The 14776-nt window shown below is 39.5% G+C and overlaps 1 protein-coding gene across 2 annotated transcripts in view; it reads left to right on the top strand.

Moving 5' to 3' along the window:
* The first annotated feature begins 202 nt into the window (after positions 1-202).
* Positions 203-14776, top strand: part of CCNF (cyclin F) — a 32268-nt gene continuing 17694 nt past the window's right edge. For both annotated transcript variants that reach the window (XM_007499417.3, XM_007499416.3), the window contains exons 1-6: positions 203-315; positions 4269-4423; positions 8564-8670; positions 10136-10203; positions 10843-11036; positions 13247-13300. In XM_007499417.3, the coding sequence (XP_007499479.1) occupies positions 297-315; positions 4269-4423; positions 8564-8670; positions 10136-10203; positions 10843-11036; positions 13247-13300 (597 nt within the window). In that variant the 5' untranslated portion in view covers positions 203-296. The remainder of the gene's footprint in view (positions 316-4268; positions 4424-8563; positions 8671-10135; positions 10204-10842; positions 11037-13246; positions 13301-14776) is intronic.

The raw sequence follows: 14776 nt of genomic DNA, 5'->3' as shown, positions 1-14776 counted from the left end.
TGCAGAGAGGCCAGAGCTCCTGGCCAGTCAACCGCCCCTATTCGAATTCGCGTCCTCACGCGCCCAATCAGAGGGCCCGGCGCCGCGGGGAGGCCCCCGCGAGCGGCTCCTGCCCAGTGCCAGCGCCTACCGCCGGCGCCCCGAGCCAGCCAATGAGGACGCCTGCTGTGTTTGAAAAAAAGGGCGCGAGGTAGGGGGCGTGGCCTGGGGGTTTGAGAGGGCGGCGCGCGCGGCTCTGCCCAGGACACTACGAGCTAGGGGCGCTCGGAGGAGGCGGTCGTTCGGCAGCAGCGGCGATGAGGGTCCGCGGAGGGGGTGAGTGACCGAGCAAACCTTTGAGACTAGGGCTGGACGAGGATGCTGCGGACCTGGGGGACTCTCCCTGGGCTCGAGGTCCCCGGCCGCCCGCTCTGTGCTTCCCTGCACGGGCTTCGCCCTGCTCTACGTGGAGGCCGTGCGTTCTCCTTAACCGGACACCCAAGTAACGGGCGCTAGGAACCCCCTTGGGCGCCCTCAGACTGATTGCAAGACCCTCCCCTCCCCGCATAGCTGGAAAGGGACCTCCGCGATAGTCCAGCCCAGTCCTCTCACTCTCTTTCCCCTCGTTTTACACAGGGGGAAACGGAGACACAGGGATGTGAAATGACCAGCCTGCTTCACATAGATAGGGGCAAAATCGGGACTTGAACTCCATGTATCTTGCTGCCACTTCCAGAAGCATTCTCGCTCTCATCCTGAGATCGAGGGCTGCTAGCCTCTGGATTCTTTAAAGGGCTGCCAACTCTGTTCAGGTGCCTACCTATTGTGGGCAGCTCTTTCGATGCCCTTTCAGAGAGGCCTTTTAAATGGACAAAATGAATCGAATGCATAGCACCCTAATCTTCAAAGGCCTGATAAAAGGAAAAGATATACTCCCACTGTTTAACTGGTAGATTTTCGTTGAGTAACAGACCTAACTTTAAAGCAACCTGTCCCCAGGAAACACTGTTGCCTTTGCTTCTACGTTATGTTGAAAGAAGAGGTTTGAATTCTAAAACGATTGAGAGGCTGTTTTCAGAGAAATAGATCTGCGTTAAAATCTTACTCCTTGGAACTCACAAACGTTGTTTCAAAAAAAAAAAGTTATAGTTAGCAATTAATAAGATCATAGATTTAGAGCGAAAAGGATCTCAGGGCTCATTTTTGTCCAACTCCCTCTTTTCATTTGAGAAAACTGAGGTAAGTTAAGTAATTTGCTTAGGGTTACATAACAATACTATTCTCTGGTATGGCTAGGATCTTGCTGTTGGGGGTAAGGGCTGAGAGAAGAGAAATGAAAAAGTGAGAGGAAGCAAAGAAAAAAGAAGTAAGCAGAAGAGGCTGTGGGGAAAGAGTGCTGCCTAAGAATTCCCAAAGGGCTCCTATTTTAACACCAAAACTTTTTTTTTTAACTATTTTTGATGCAAACCTTCCCAAAGTACATTGCATAACTTTCGGCCTTTTCTAGGCAAATCCTACATTGGGTTAGAGACTTGGATCTGTATATTCATTGGTTGGTACCACCTCTGCAATTTATCATCTTGGAGAGTTTCCTAGAACATTTAAGGGAAACATTTGCCAAGGCTCACACAGCTAAGATGCAGGATTTAAACTCAAGTCTTCTAGTCTTGGGGCCAGCTCTGTCTATCAGTAAGCATGAAAGTGCCTACTATGTGCCAAGAACTGAGCTAAACCCTGGACATGCAAATAAAGGCAAAAGATGGGCTCTGCCCTCAAAGAGTTCACAATCTAATTAGTGAGCCAAGTAAAAACAAGCCAAATGCAGAATAAGTAGGAAATAGTTAACTGAGGGAAGGCCCTAGAATTCAGAGATATTGGGAAAGACTTCCTGTAGAGGATGGGATTTTAGCTGGCACTTGAAGGAAGCCAGAAGGCAAAGATGAGAAAGTTGAGTGAGGAACAGCCAAGAAAATGCTTGTTGTAAAGCATCAAGGAGGCCAGTGTATCAGTGTGAGAAAGTACAAGAATGGAAAGGGGGTAGAGACAGGAAGCTAGATTATAAAGGATTTTGAACACCAAACAATATTTTTTATTTGATTCTAGAAATGTGATACAAAGCTACTGGAGTCTTTTGATAATGAGGGAGACATGGTCAGACTATTTACAATAATCCAACCAAATGGAGGTTGGACTGGAGTGTGGAGAGAGTAGAGTCAAACACACCCAATAGCAGGCTATTTCAGTAGTCCAAGTGTGAGTTGATGAGGATCCTGCACTAAGATGGTGGCAGTGTTAGAAGAGAAAGGGTTGTACTGCAGAGATGTTACATAAGGAAACTGACATTGCCTTAGCAACAGGTTGGATATGGGGGAAGGAGGGGTGGGCATACAAGAGTGAGGTTTTGAGAGTGTGATGTTTAGGTTTTAAACCTGGGGGGAAGGGGTTCCCTCAATAGTAATGGAGAAGTTTAAAAGCAGGGAAATTTCATCAGGGCAAGGTAATGTGTTTAATTTTGGATGTGCCCAAGTTTAAAATAATCTACTAAACATTCAGTTTCAGTTGTCCGAAAGGCAGTTGGAGATTTGAGACTGGAGGTCAGCAGAGGTTATGGCTAGATAGATAGATTTGAAAATCATCAGCTTCATGGTGATAAGTCCTGAAGAGATGACCAAATGAAATAGTATAGAGTGAGTGTGACTTGGATGGGGATCCAGCAAAGGAGACTGAGGAAGAGTAGTCAAATAGGTAAGAGAAGAACCAAAAGAGTGTAGTGTCAGGAAAACCTATCAAGAAGAGAGTAATCAATGGTGTTAAAGACTATAGACAGATAAGGAATGAGGATTGGAAAAATGGCCATTGGATTTGGCAATTAGGTGATCTTTGATACCTGAAGAGAGCGGTTTTGGTGGAATGATGAGCTTAGAAACCAGATTTTTAGGCAGTTTTTTTTTTTTAAGTGATAAAAGAGGAAGTGGAGGTACCAATTGTAGCCACAAAGTGCAGAAGAGATATAAGACAATAGTGGGGACAGAAAGATCAAGTTGAAGGGGTTTTGAGGATGGAAGAGACTTGGGTATGTTTGTAGACAATAGGGAATGAGCCAGTAGACAGGAGGAGATTGAACCATAAGACAGAGTGGGGACAACAGAGAGCATGATCTGTTGAAAAAGAGATAAAATGGGATCACTTAGGCATGTAGAGGAGTTAGCCTTATCAAAGAGAAAAAACTGCTTCATATGAGACCAAAATCATTGTAGAAGACATCTAAGTGATAGGAGATGAAGAGAGCTCTCAGCAAATTGGCCTCAATGTTTTCAGCAAAATATGAGGCAAGAACGCAAATTGGAAGAGGGAAGAAAGGGTTTGGAAGAGTCACTGTGGAGAGTAGGATAGTGAGTTGATAAAGTGAGATATAGAAGGATTATTTAGCAGCAGTGAGTTCCTAGTAGAAATAGTTTAATATAAATTTTTAGCAGACCTAGTCAGAACAGTTGCATGATTTTCTCTACTTTCCTTCTAACAACACATGAAGGGCAAAGGCCATAGTAGCTTTGGGAGAGTAGGGGGACACAATTAACAATGTGATTGGAACCAGGAACTTATGAAAAGAATGTACTGCACAACTTTCAAGTTGAACTGATTTACCATAGATTCCAGGTGCAAAGGAGACTAGTACAGGGGAGATGACCTGGAAGAGAAATGAGGGGTCAGGGGACAGGAAGTCACAGCAGGGTTTACTATAGGAAAGCAGAGGGAGAAGTGGAAAGTTAATAGATTGTGGATGGACAAAGGAATTTCTCAGTTCCAGGTCAACAGTAAATTAATGATGACTTTTTCCCCCATATGACAACAAGATTTTGTATATTTTTAGTTTGTGGAGTTTTTGTGTGTGTGGTATTTTTGTTGTGTTTTTTTGTTTGTTTGTTTTCTAGATCATTTCTTACTGTCATTGTGCTGACCAGTAGCAACCCACATACCTCTCAAATTTCTAGTCTTATTCATTAAACTTGTTAGACTCAGTAGGTCCCCAGAAATCTTTCTTATGAACAAGGGGCATAGACTTTTGGCTTCTGTTTTGACTATTCAGGGACCTTTTCAGGAACTTGTTTTTAACTGTATTTTTAGAGAGGCAAAGTTCCTGATAGATGAGGTATTACTGTTCTTTGCTTAAGCACTTGTCCTTTATTGGAACATTTTGAGATTTAGATTTCAATCTTTCCTAAAATGTATTTCATTATGACTTGTTTATCACTTCACCATTCACTGAATTTTGTTATTGTTGTTTTAAGTGATCCACTGTAGGTGCTCCAAGTGTTTTTGTCTTCCTTCAAAGCGAAGAATAAAAAAGAGGCCCCGTGTCTTAACTTTATTGAGTCTTCCTGAAGATGTCCTCTTCCATATACTGAAATGGCTTCCTGCAGAGGATATCCTTGCCATCAGAGCTGTAAGTTACAAGTGTATATCATTTCTCAGCTTGCCATTCATTAATTAGGGTGTCAATGTATCAATTTTTTAAAGCCATCAAGTATTACCAGATACCTAAGAAAAATTCTACCCCTTGGTAAAAATGGATACTATTGAAATTCACATCAGTGTTTTCTTAATTTATTATTACAGGGAAAGAGTCAATGTAGCAAATCTTAAGATTCTTTTGTATCGAATTACACATTTGCAAATGACAAAAAAACTGAGATGGGTTCCCAACCTGTAGGACAACAGTCAGGTTCTATAAGGATATTGACAGACTAGGACAGTGGGCCAAATCCAATGAGATGAAATTTAATAAAGGGTAAATGTAAAGTGTTGTTCTTGAAGACAAAAATTTAACTCAAAAAGAGGATGGGAATAGAGTTCGAAAACAGTTCCATCAAAAGAGCTAGAGTTTTAGTAGAATGTAAGCCTAGTGAGCCAGCTAGCTATGTATAGGAGGAAGAGTAGTGTATTAGGAAAGAAACCAGATTTGAAGAAGTCCAGGATTCAAACCTCAGTTCTGCTGCTTACTACCTATGTGACATTGGATGAGTTGCTTGACTTCTCTGATGTCATTTTTTTTTCCATTTATAAAATTGGAAGGTTGGGCCAAATGACATCTAAGATCTCGCCCATGTCTAAAACTGTGATCTAATAACAAAAATATGCCAAGTATGATTTCACAGCCAAAAAAACTAACATGACCTTGGCTACAATGAAGAGATATCTAGTGTCTAGAATAAGAAAGGGAGTAATTGTATGCCATGACCTCTGCCCTGTTGAGACCACATTGGGATTACTGTGTTAAATTTTGGATGCTACATTTTAAAAGTGGCATTGACAAAGGAGACTGGGATGGTCAGGTAACTGAGCCATACAAAGATAAGCTGAAGAGACTGAGGCTGTTTAACCTACAGAAGAAAAAACTTAGGTAGGAAATAATAACTGCCTCCAGTATTTGAAGACCTAATATTTAGAAGAGGGTTTTTTTTTGTTTTTTTTTTTTTTGTTTTTTTAAATTTTGCTTGGCCCTATAGGGCATCTCTAGAAGCAACTGGTAGATGTTTGAGAGGCAGATTATGACTTAAAGTAAGAATAATAGAATTACAAATTTAAAACTGAAAAGGAAGTTAGTTAAGCCTCTTTATTTTACAAATTGATAAACTAAGGACCATTGAAGTTATAAAGCCAGCCCAGGGTCACACTGATAGTAAACAGCAAAGTTTATACAAAGTTTACTAAAAAACTGAGGTCTGCTGATTCTCTATTCAGTACTCTTTCAACTTCATCCTACTGTTCCTCCTCCCCTCCTCCCCCCCCCCCCTCTACCCCTTTAAAAAGTTGTGTAGAATTTTTGTTGTTACTGTTCAGTCATTTTCCATGTCCAGCTCTTTGTGACCCCATTTGGAGTTTTCTTGGCTGGAATACTGGGGTGACTGACCATTTCCTTCTGTAGCTTATTTGATAAGGAAACTGATGCAAACAAGGTTAAGTGACTCTCCCAAAATCACACAACCAGTAAGTTTCTGAGGCCAGATTTGAACTCCCAACGATAAATCTTCCTGACTCCAGGTCCAGTGCCACCTAGCTTCCCCTCAATAAAATTAGAACTGTCCAAAACTATCCTGGATTGTCTCTGAAGGTTGTGGTGTGCTTCCTATCACTAGAGTTCTAAAGGCTGAGGCTGGGTGATCATCTGTGAAGGATATTGTAGATGAGATTCCTGATCAGGTATAGGTTAAACCAGATGACCTCTAATTAATTTTCTCTGATTATCTGACCCTGTTCCTAAGCTAGTGTTTTGTATAATATTATTGCCTTGGTGCTAAAGAAATTTCTATTTATGTCTGGTGGAGCTTATTGTTTTTCAAACCCTCGTTTTTTCATGTTTTGTTTCCCTTAGTAAATGGAAATACTGTTAAAAGTTAAAAATGCATTCTCAAGCACAGGTGCCACTTAATATTCGGAGCTGGGAGGAACTTTGGCAACATTCTTATCTAACCCCTTCATTTAACAGATTAGGTGACTAAGTACCAGAGACAAGTGAGTTATCCATAGCAAATGCAACAAGTTAGTGGCAGAGCTGGGACAAGATAGAACCCAGGTTTTCAAGTCTTTTTTTTTGTTGTTGGTTTTTAGGGTTTTTTGCTACAACTCAAAATACTCCTCATCCCATAACAAATATTTTTTGATTTGGAAAATTTAAGTAAGTTTGGAGTGAGTTGGAGTTGGTGGGTACATGTACGCCATTCATCAAGGCAAAATATGACCCCTCCAAACTTTAGTAAATTGTCCTTATAAGTTATAGTGGTTGAAAAAAATTCATCAGACAGAGTGAAAGGAGCAGAACCAGGAGAATATTATACACAGAGATTGATACACTGTGGTACAATCAAATGTAATGGACTTCTCTACTAGCAGCAATGCAATGATCCAGGACAATTCTGAAGGATTTATGAGAAAGATGCTATCTACAACCAGAGAAAGAACTGTGGGAGCAGAAACACAGAAAAAGGGGGCAGCTGGGTAGCTCAGTGGATTGAGAGCCAGGCCTAGAGATGGGAGGTCCTAGGTTCAAATCTAGCCTCAGACACTTCCCATCTGTGTGACCCTGGGCAAGTCACTTGACTCCCATTGCCTAACCCTTACCACTCTTCTGCCTTGGAGTCAATACTCCAAGACAGAAGGCAAGGGTTTTTTTAAAAAAAACTGCCTGATCACCTGGTTTGATGGGGATATGATCAGGGATGTAGATTCTAAATGCAAACATCAACAATATGGAAATAGGTCTTGATCAATGACACATGTAAAACCCAGTGGAACTGAGCGTTGGCTACAGGAGGGGATTGGTGAGAGGGGAGGGAAAGAACATGAATCTTATAACCATGGGAAAATATTCTAAATTAACTAATTAAATAAAAAAATTTTTTAAAGAAACTGATGCATAACTTTCATGAAATGGCCAAAAAAAAAAAAGAAAATTTCATCAGGTAGGGCCCAATTTTCTGACAATATAAAGTTTCTGAACTTTGCTAGGCTTGTCTTTAGATTGTCAATTTGTAATTCATCTCTGATAAGAGTTTGCTTTCATATTTAACTTTATAATTGTTAGATTTGACTTATCTTTTTACCATTCTTTAAATTGTTGGCCAGAAGGGATATAAACTTTCCTGGTTTTCTTCTTCTACAATTCAACTTAAGATATATTCTCAAACCACAAGTGCTATTAACATGAAGAGCTGGAAGGGACCTTGGCAACTATCTGATCTAATTCCCAAATTTAATAGAACCTGACATTAAATATAATTCCTATTTTGTGCTATAAAATCTGTCATTGTTTCTAACCTACCTTCTTCCCTATCTTTTTGTTTTTTAGTCCAAAACATCCCTTTAATTACATCATCATATTTATTTTTGCCTATTCATCTTTTTTCTTTTCAAGTCAAAATAATTTAAGCAGCATTGTACTGAGTATGTAATTTTATCTCACTGTAGAGGTTCTTATTTTAAAATTTGAGCTTTAAAAGCCATCTAATCCAATCCCCTTAATTTACAGATGAGGAAACTGAGGCCCAGAGAGTAAGCAACCCAAATAGTTTCAAAGTACACATGTGTGTTCTTAAGGATTTCCCTCCTTCCCCCTACCAACTTTGTCCACATTATTCCCTGTGCCCTGGACATCTATTCCCTTTTCCCCTGCCTTCATCTCCACCTTTTGAAAATTTACCTACCCTTTAATGCCCAATTTAAATGCTGCCTTCTCCATGAAGCTTTTTCTGATAACCTTTTGCTTCCTAGTTCCTTGCTTTGATCTCATGGCGTATTTTGTTCTGTATTGGGCGGGGGGGGGGGGGGGGGGGGGTCCTTCAATCATTGTATCTCCAATGTTTTGCATCTGGTATACAACAAATACTAACTGAATTAAAAGGGGCTAAGTTTTCATTGTATTTGTATACCCCCACCTAAACACCCATTTTATTCTGCATATGATAAATGCTTAATAACTTACTTCTGAATTGATTCAGAGTATTTCAACTTTCTTTGAAAGAATCCTTAGGAAGACATTTTAGTTGAGATCCTTTTGGTTTATAACCCTTTCTGATTTTTTTTGTAGGTACATCCACATCTTAAATATCTTGTAGATAATCATGCCAGTGTTTGGGCTTGTGCAAGCTTTCGGGAGATGTGGCCTTCTCCAGATAACCTAAAGCTTTTTGAAAGGTAATCTTTGATATGTCATTTTATGCCACGGTTCCTCCAGATTCAATAGCCAAATTCAGCAATGGCCAGTTGTTTCAATCAACTATAGAAATTTCTAGCCCATGGAAAAATAATATTAGAATTGTAGAGCAGCAAGGATCTAAAGAGATCCTCTAATCTACCTTATTTTACATCTGGGGAGATGCTCTACCTACATGTTCCATTAGCATCTCAAACCTTGTCCAGAATAGAATTCATTCTCGTCCTACCCTCTAAACATGGTGTTAAACACACAGCCATTTTTCTTTCCATTCACCTAGGCTTGCAACCTAGTTTTCCTCAATTCTTTACTCAATCATCATCCATAGTCAGTCAGTTTCTAGATCTTGGCAATTCCACCTCCACTAGACCCTCCTCATCTCTTCCTATATTTCCAGTCTGATTATATCTCACTCAAACTCATGTACTCTTTATGTCCACCAAACTGACTTGTTGTACCCTATCCATGATATTCCTATCTCCTACCTCCTTGCTTTTGCCCCAGCTAGTTCCCATATATGTAGTGTTCTTTCTCACCTTCATCTCCTAGAATTCTAGTATCTTTCAAGGCTCATATTAAATGTTACCAACCTTCAAAAGACTTTTAAGTCTAGAAAGGTAAAGCACAGTCCAGATTGTAGAAGATTACAATCTCAGAGTTAGAGTGAACCTAAGAAGCCATATAAACCAGTAAATGTGAACTGTTCTACAGAATGGTTCTGCAACATAATTGATAATTTAGTCAGGCTTTGCTTAAAGATGATCCTTAAGGGGGGTTATGAAGAAAGTCATTTGTAAATCTTAAAGTTCAATAGAAATGTTTGTTGTTATCCAATTAAACAGGTACCCAAAGATCTTTTAATGAAAATATTTAGTCCAGTAGAGACACTAGAGATATTTAAAAGTCATAAACCTAGGAGTATTTGTTTTTAAAATAGTCTGTAAATAAAACATCCTTTATTCAAATTCATCTCCATGGACCTAAACTGATACACTGTTTCTTAATTAAACCTTTGGGAATGAATCTCCTACTTTCCTATTTCTTAGCTCTGTGTATCATCAACATTTGTAGACTGTAGTATGTTACCATCCATTTGTGTCTATCTTTATAATTCTCCCCCATAGCAGGAAGGGGCTATTCCCTTCTACTTTTATATCCCCTCTGTGTAACATTTAATATAGCTCTGGCCTAAATCATCCTGATAGGCACTTATAGGATAAATTAATAAAGACATGTTCTTATCTTAAGGGCACACATGTTGTATCAGATCCACTTCCACTCATACTGAATCAATGGTTTTGTCATCTCACAGCTAATTATATAACAGAGTGTCAGAATGAAGCCAATTTCATGGTTTTATGTCTTCAGAAAAATAAAGAATTTTAAACATTCTTGGAAATACTAAGATCTCTAATCAATCCTTTATGTTCTTTTTTTTTTTTTTAGGGCTGCTGAAAGTGGTAATTTTGAAGCTGCTGTGAAGCTAGGGATTGCCTACCTCTACAATGAAGGCCGTAAGTGTACAATTGAGCAGGGTCAGAGTCTCAGACAAGGCTGTGGAAGTCTGATGAAGATCAAAAGCATTTAGCCCCCACCTTTGATCTTTAATTGTGAGGTGTTAAAAAATAGATACGACCCATTTTGCACTTCTGGAAGTATTTCCAATCTTTGAAGTCCAATCATTTTGAATTAATGTTGTTATGATTATGTCCAGATATCCCTTACCGTTGATATCTCTTGATGGCTTTGGTTAGATGATTTTATTAAGGAACTTATTTTAACAACATAGCTTATGGGGTAGCTAGATGGTTCAGTGGATTGAGAACCAGGCCTGAAGATGAGAAGTCCTAGGTTCAAATCTGGCCTCACATACTTTCTGTGTGACCCTTGGCAAGTCATTTAACCCCAGTTGCCCAGCCTTTATTCCTCTTCTGCATTGGAACCGATACTTAGTATTGATTCTAAGACAGATGGTAAGGGGTTTGGTTTTTTTTAGACGGTATAATTTTAGATATTTTCAGAATTTTTTTACCAAATTAGTGCTAAAAATTTTGACCCTGTGCTAAATTATATCTTTGTATATTTTTCTATCAAGCAAAGTCAAAGCCTTATTAAGCATTTACCAAGTTATTTTTTTCTGTCCATCTTCCTAGTGTCTATATCAGATGAGGGTCGTGCAGAAGTGAACGGATTAAAAGCATCACGTTTCTTCAGCTTAACAGAACGCCTAAATGTTAATGCTGCTCCATTTATCTGGCTATTTATTCGCCCTCCGTGGTCTGTGTCTGGAAGCTGCTGTAAAGCTGTAGTCTTTGAAAGTCTCAAAGCAGAATGTCAGTTTCAAAAGGTAAGTTATAAGGACCCACACACTTTTATAATGTAATTCCTTTCATTTATAGATCGCTTTAAACTTTAAAAAGTCTAAAATAGCATTTTGCATGTAATGATTTACATAAATGTTTATTTTTAGAGCTTCAGAGTGCAAAATATCTCAGTTTTAGCCAGCAAAGTCAGGACCCTAAGGAATGGGAATAAAAGCTTGAAAAATTTAATCAATAAATATTTATAAAACTGATATGTATTCAGCACCATGGGGATTACAAAATAGAGCGTCTACTCCTTGTCCTTGGAGAATTTATAAGCTGGGAAAACAAAACACAAAAGTTATAAAAAGCAGAGATGATCATTGTTTAAGATGACTCAGGTGTATGATTAACCAGTCAGTGAAACAAAGAGAATAACTGCTTAGAGGAAAAAGCGATTATTTCACCTTTGGATTGTCAGGGAACGTGACTGTAGAGACCAGGACAGAGGATTTGAAGTGTGTCTTGAAGAGGTGGTAGGATTTGGAGATATGAACAGAACTGAAGGGAATGGAGTGAGCAAAAGAAGAGAAATGGGAAAGCAAACGGGTGTTTTTTGGACACTGAAGGAGACCCACCTGGCTAAGGAAAAGAACTCTTATAGGGAAGTAGTGAATTAAGATGGTGTCTTCCTTGCACACATGTAGTCAGTGTTTGTTGAACTGATTGAAAAAGAATGCTATGCAAGAAGTTAGTACGTGATCCTAAAGCAAGATTAATTGAACATCGGAGGAAAAGGCATTGTTGTCATGTTGTATTTGTAATCACTGTCAGATATAAATGAAATGATAATGAGCTAGACTAGAATGCTGGCAGTAGACAGGAATCTTCAGGACAGTTCTTTGTGCCATAGTAGGTACTCAATGTTTATTGAATAAAAAAGAAAGATGATAAGAAACCTTGTGTAAAGGAAGAATGGTTACAATTAAAAGACTAATTGGGTTCAAAAAGCCAGGAAGAATGAGATATCAGATGACACTGGGCTTTTAAATAGAGAGCATGGTGGTGTCGGGAACAATAATAAAGAAACCAGAAGGGAAGGGGCAGCAGGAAATAAGTTCTTTTCTGGATGTGTTCAGTTGGAAGTTACAGCAGTATGTTCGATATAACTAGAGCTGGCAGTTGCATCTGGATGTGTGAAAGATTGGAAGTGGGCATTCCTGCCAAGAAGAGAGCAGAGAAAAAAGAAAAATACCAGGGAGGATTGAGCTGTGGGAGACACAAGCACCGGGGCCTGGAGGGAGAAAGCCAGGAATGGAAATAGAAAAGAAGCAAGCAAAGGGGTAGAAAGAGGACCAAATGAGTCTGGTTTCGGATACCCAGGAAAGCTACAGCATGAGGGAGGTCTGAGTAATCTACTCCAGAATCTTCAAGTAGGAACCCCACAACATTCCCCAGCACCAAAATCAGATTAAAATGTACTTGGGAAATTTTAACAAAATTAGTAAAAATGAAAATTTTTTTTAACCCTTCTGTCTTAGAAGCAATGGCTCTATTTACAGTGTGAGTTTGATGCCACTGGTCTATTCTGTCAGCTATGGTAGTTAAAGAGGATAAGGTTAGGGAACAGGCTAGTGGCCTTAGTGATTGAGGTCCAGTGGTGACCCTGCAGAGAAGATTCCATGGAATTTCTGATTGTAAGGGATTGAGCAGAGCCTAGGTGGTGAGGACATACATGCTCCTAGCAAATATAAACTATTCGTTTGAGAAGCTCAGCTATTAAATTAAGATAGAACATTAGCTAAAGGGGGCAGCTACAAGACAGTGGATGGAGTGCTAAGCCTAGAGTCAGAAGACCTGAGTTCAAATACATCTTCAAACATTAATTGTGTGGTCCTGAACAGGTGACTTAATCCTCTTTGCCTCAGTTTCCTCATCTATAAAATAAGAAGGAAATGGCAAACCACTCCAGTATTTTTGCCTAGAAAACCCCAAATGAGGTCACAAAGAGTGGACGTGACTAAAATGACTCAATAGCAACAATAACAAATTAGCTAGCAGGTGTGCAACAAGATAAATTGATGGACTTTTTCTCCTTCCTTTAAAAATGGAAGAGAGTGTTGGTGACATTTGCCCTAGTGTTCGCACATAGGAGGGCTCTGGGCCCTAACCCTTAGGGAGGGGGTTGTAAGGGAAGTTTTTCAAAGCTTGAGCAATCGCCTTTTAAAGTAATTACCTTTCCTTTTCTTTTAAGGTTCATAAGGGATCTATACTCTATTGTTTGGGGAAAGTTTTAAGCCTTTTTGAGGTAAGGTAAACAGTTATGTGTAGATTTGAAATTTCTTTTTAAACAAAATTCAAAGTGTAATTTTTCTCCTGGTAAAATAGTCCAGGTTATGATGTAAGGTGACAGTGCCTCTCTTATTCAAGGGTGACCCCGTTTCTCTGGCAGAACAAGTCACCCAAAAGCAGGAAAAGAAAAGGGGTCACAGCCACTCTGATCCTCTTTTCAAAGCTGACTAACTTGGTGTCCAGCCCATGGTAGGTTCTAGAGGAGGAGGTAGGGGATGATCACGGATACCATAGACAAGCACACTGGGTGGCCATGTGTAGTCTGACAGGAAAGGAGAAGAAAAAGTCATAAACGTGGCAAAGAGCAGATAGCAATTTGGGGGCACTTTAGTGGAGGGATAAACTTTTGTTCCCTAACGCAGCCTGAAGGTATCCCCTACCATAGCCCCGTCAGCTATCATAGTGTAAATCTCCAGATTATCGATCATCAACTTTGGAGGCAGCAAGATGGCTTAGTGGATATCAGGATCAGACCTGGAGTCGGGAAGACCTGGTTTCAAATGTGGGCTCAGGCATTCCCTAACTGTTATGACCCTGGGCAAGTCACTTAACTCCAACTGCCTTCCTGCTCTTCTGTCTTAGAACCAATACTAGTATTGATTCTAAGACAAAAGTTATAGGTTTTGTTTGTTTTTAAGATAATCAACTTTACTTGAGGGAGGGTCCACAACTCAGAGCTGGTGAAACAGTTGGAAATCTTTCCATATAAGCCAATATCTATTCATTCCATGTTAGATGGCTTTTTAAAGATATCAGCCGGAGGCAGCTGGGTGGCTCAGTGGATTGAGAGCCAGGCCCAAAGATGGGAGGTCCTCGGTTCAAATCTGGCCTCAGACACTTCCTAGCTGAGTGACCCTGGGCAAGTCACTGAACCCCCACTGCCTAGCTCTTACCACTCTTCTGCCAATACATAGTATTGGTTCTAAGACAGAAGGTAAGGGTACTAAAAGATTAATAAATAAAGATATCAGCCACCCTTAATGTAACCCATTTCAGGTTTTTATTCATCCTGCTAGTCAATTTTCACCTATTAATAAGTTGTATTGTTACTCTTCTCCCCCCACCCTCCCAACCTTGAACCTTCCTTTTCAGATTATAGCTTTTGTCCCTATAGAAAGTGATTTTGGTTCACACTCGGTGTTAAAGTCTTTTATTGTTTAATTTTTTTTTTAAGCCAAACTGGGGGGCATTATAAATTGTGACATTTCTATAATATTTTTAAGATCTACAAAGTGCTATACATACATGATATCCTTTGTTGGCAGGCCTGGATTTAAAAATATTCACATTTCAAGAAACATGGAAGCATTTGCATAATAGCACTGTACAATTATATTACCTGCCATCTCCAGGAGGGTAGAGGAAGAGAACTTGGACCAGACAATAATTATTAAAATTGTATCTACATGTAATCTAGGACATATACATAAAT

This window comes from Monodelphis domestica, chromosome 7 (assembly GCF_027887165.1).
Source record: "Monodelphis domestica isolate mMonDom1 chromosome 7, mMonDom1.pri, whole genome shotgun sequence".
Classification (NCBI taxonomy): domain Eukaryota; kingdom Metazoa; phylum Chordata; class Mammalia; order Didelphimorphia; family Didelphidae; genus Monodelphis; species Monodelphis domestica.
The sequence above is the reverse complement of the archived record's forward strand: the minus strand, read 5'-3'. Positions and strand labels throughout refer to the sequence as shown.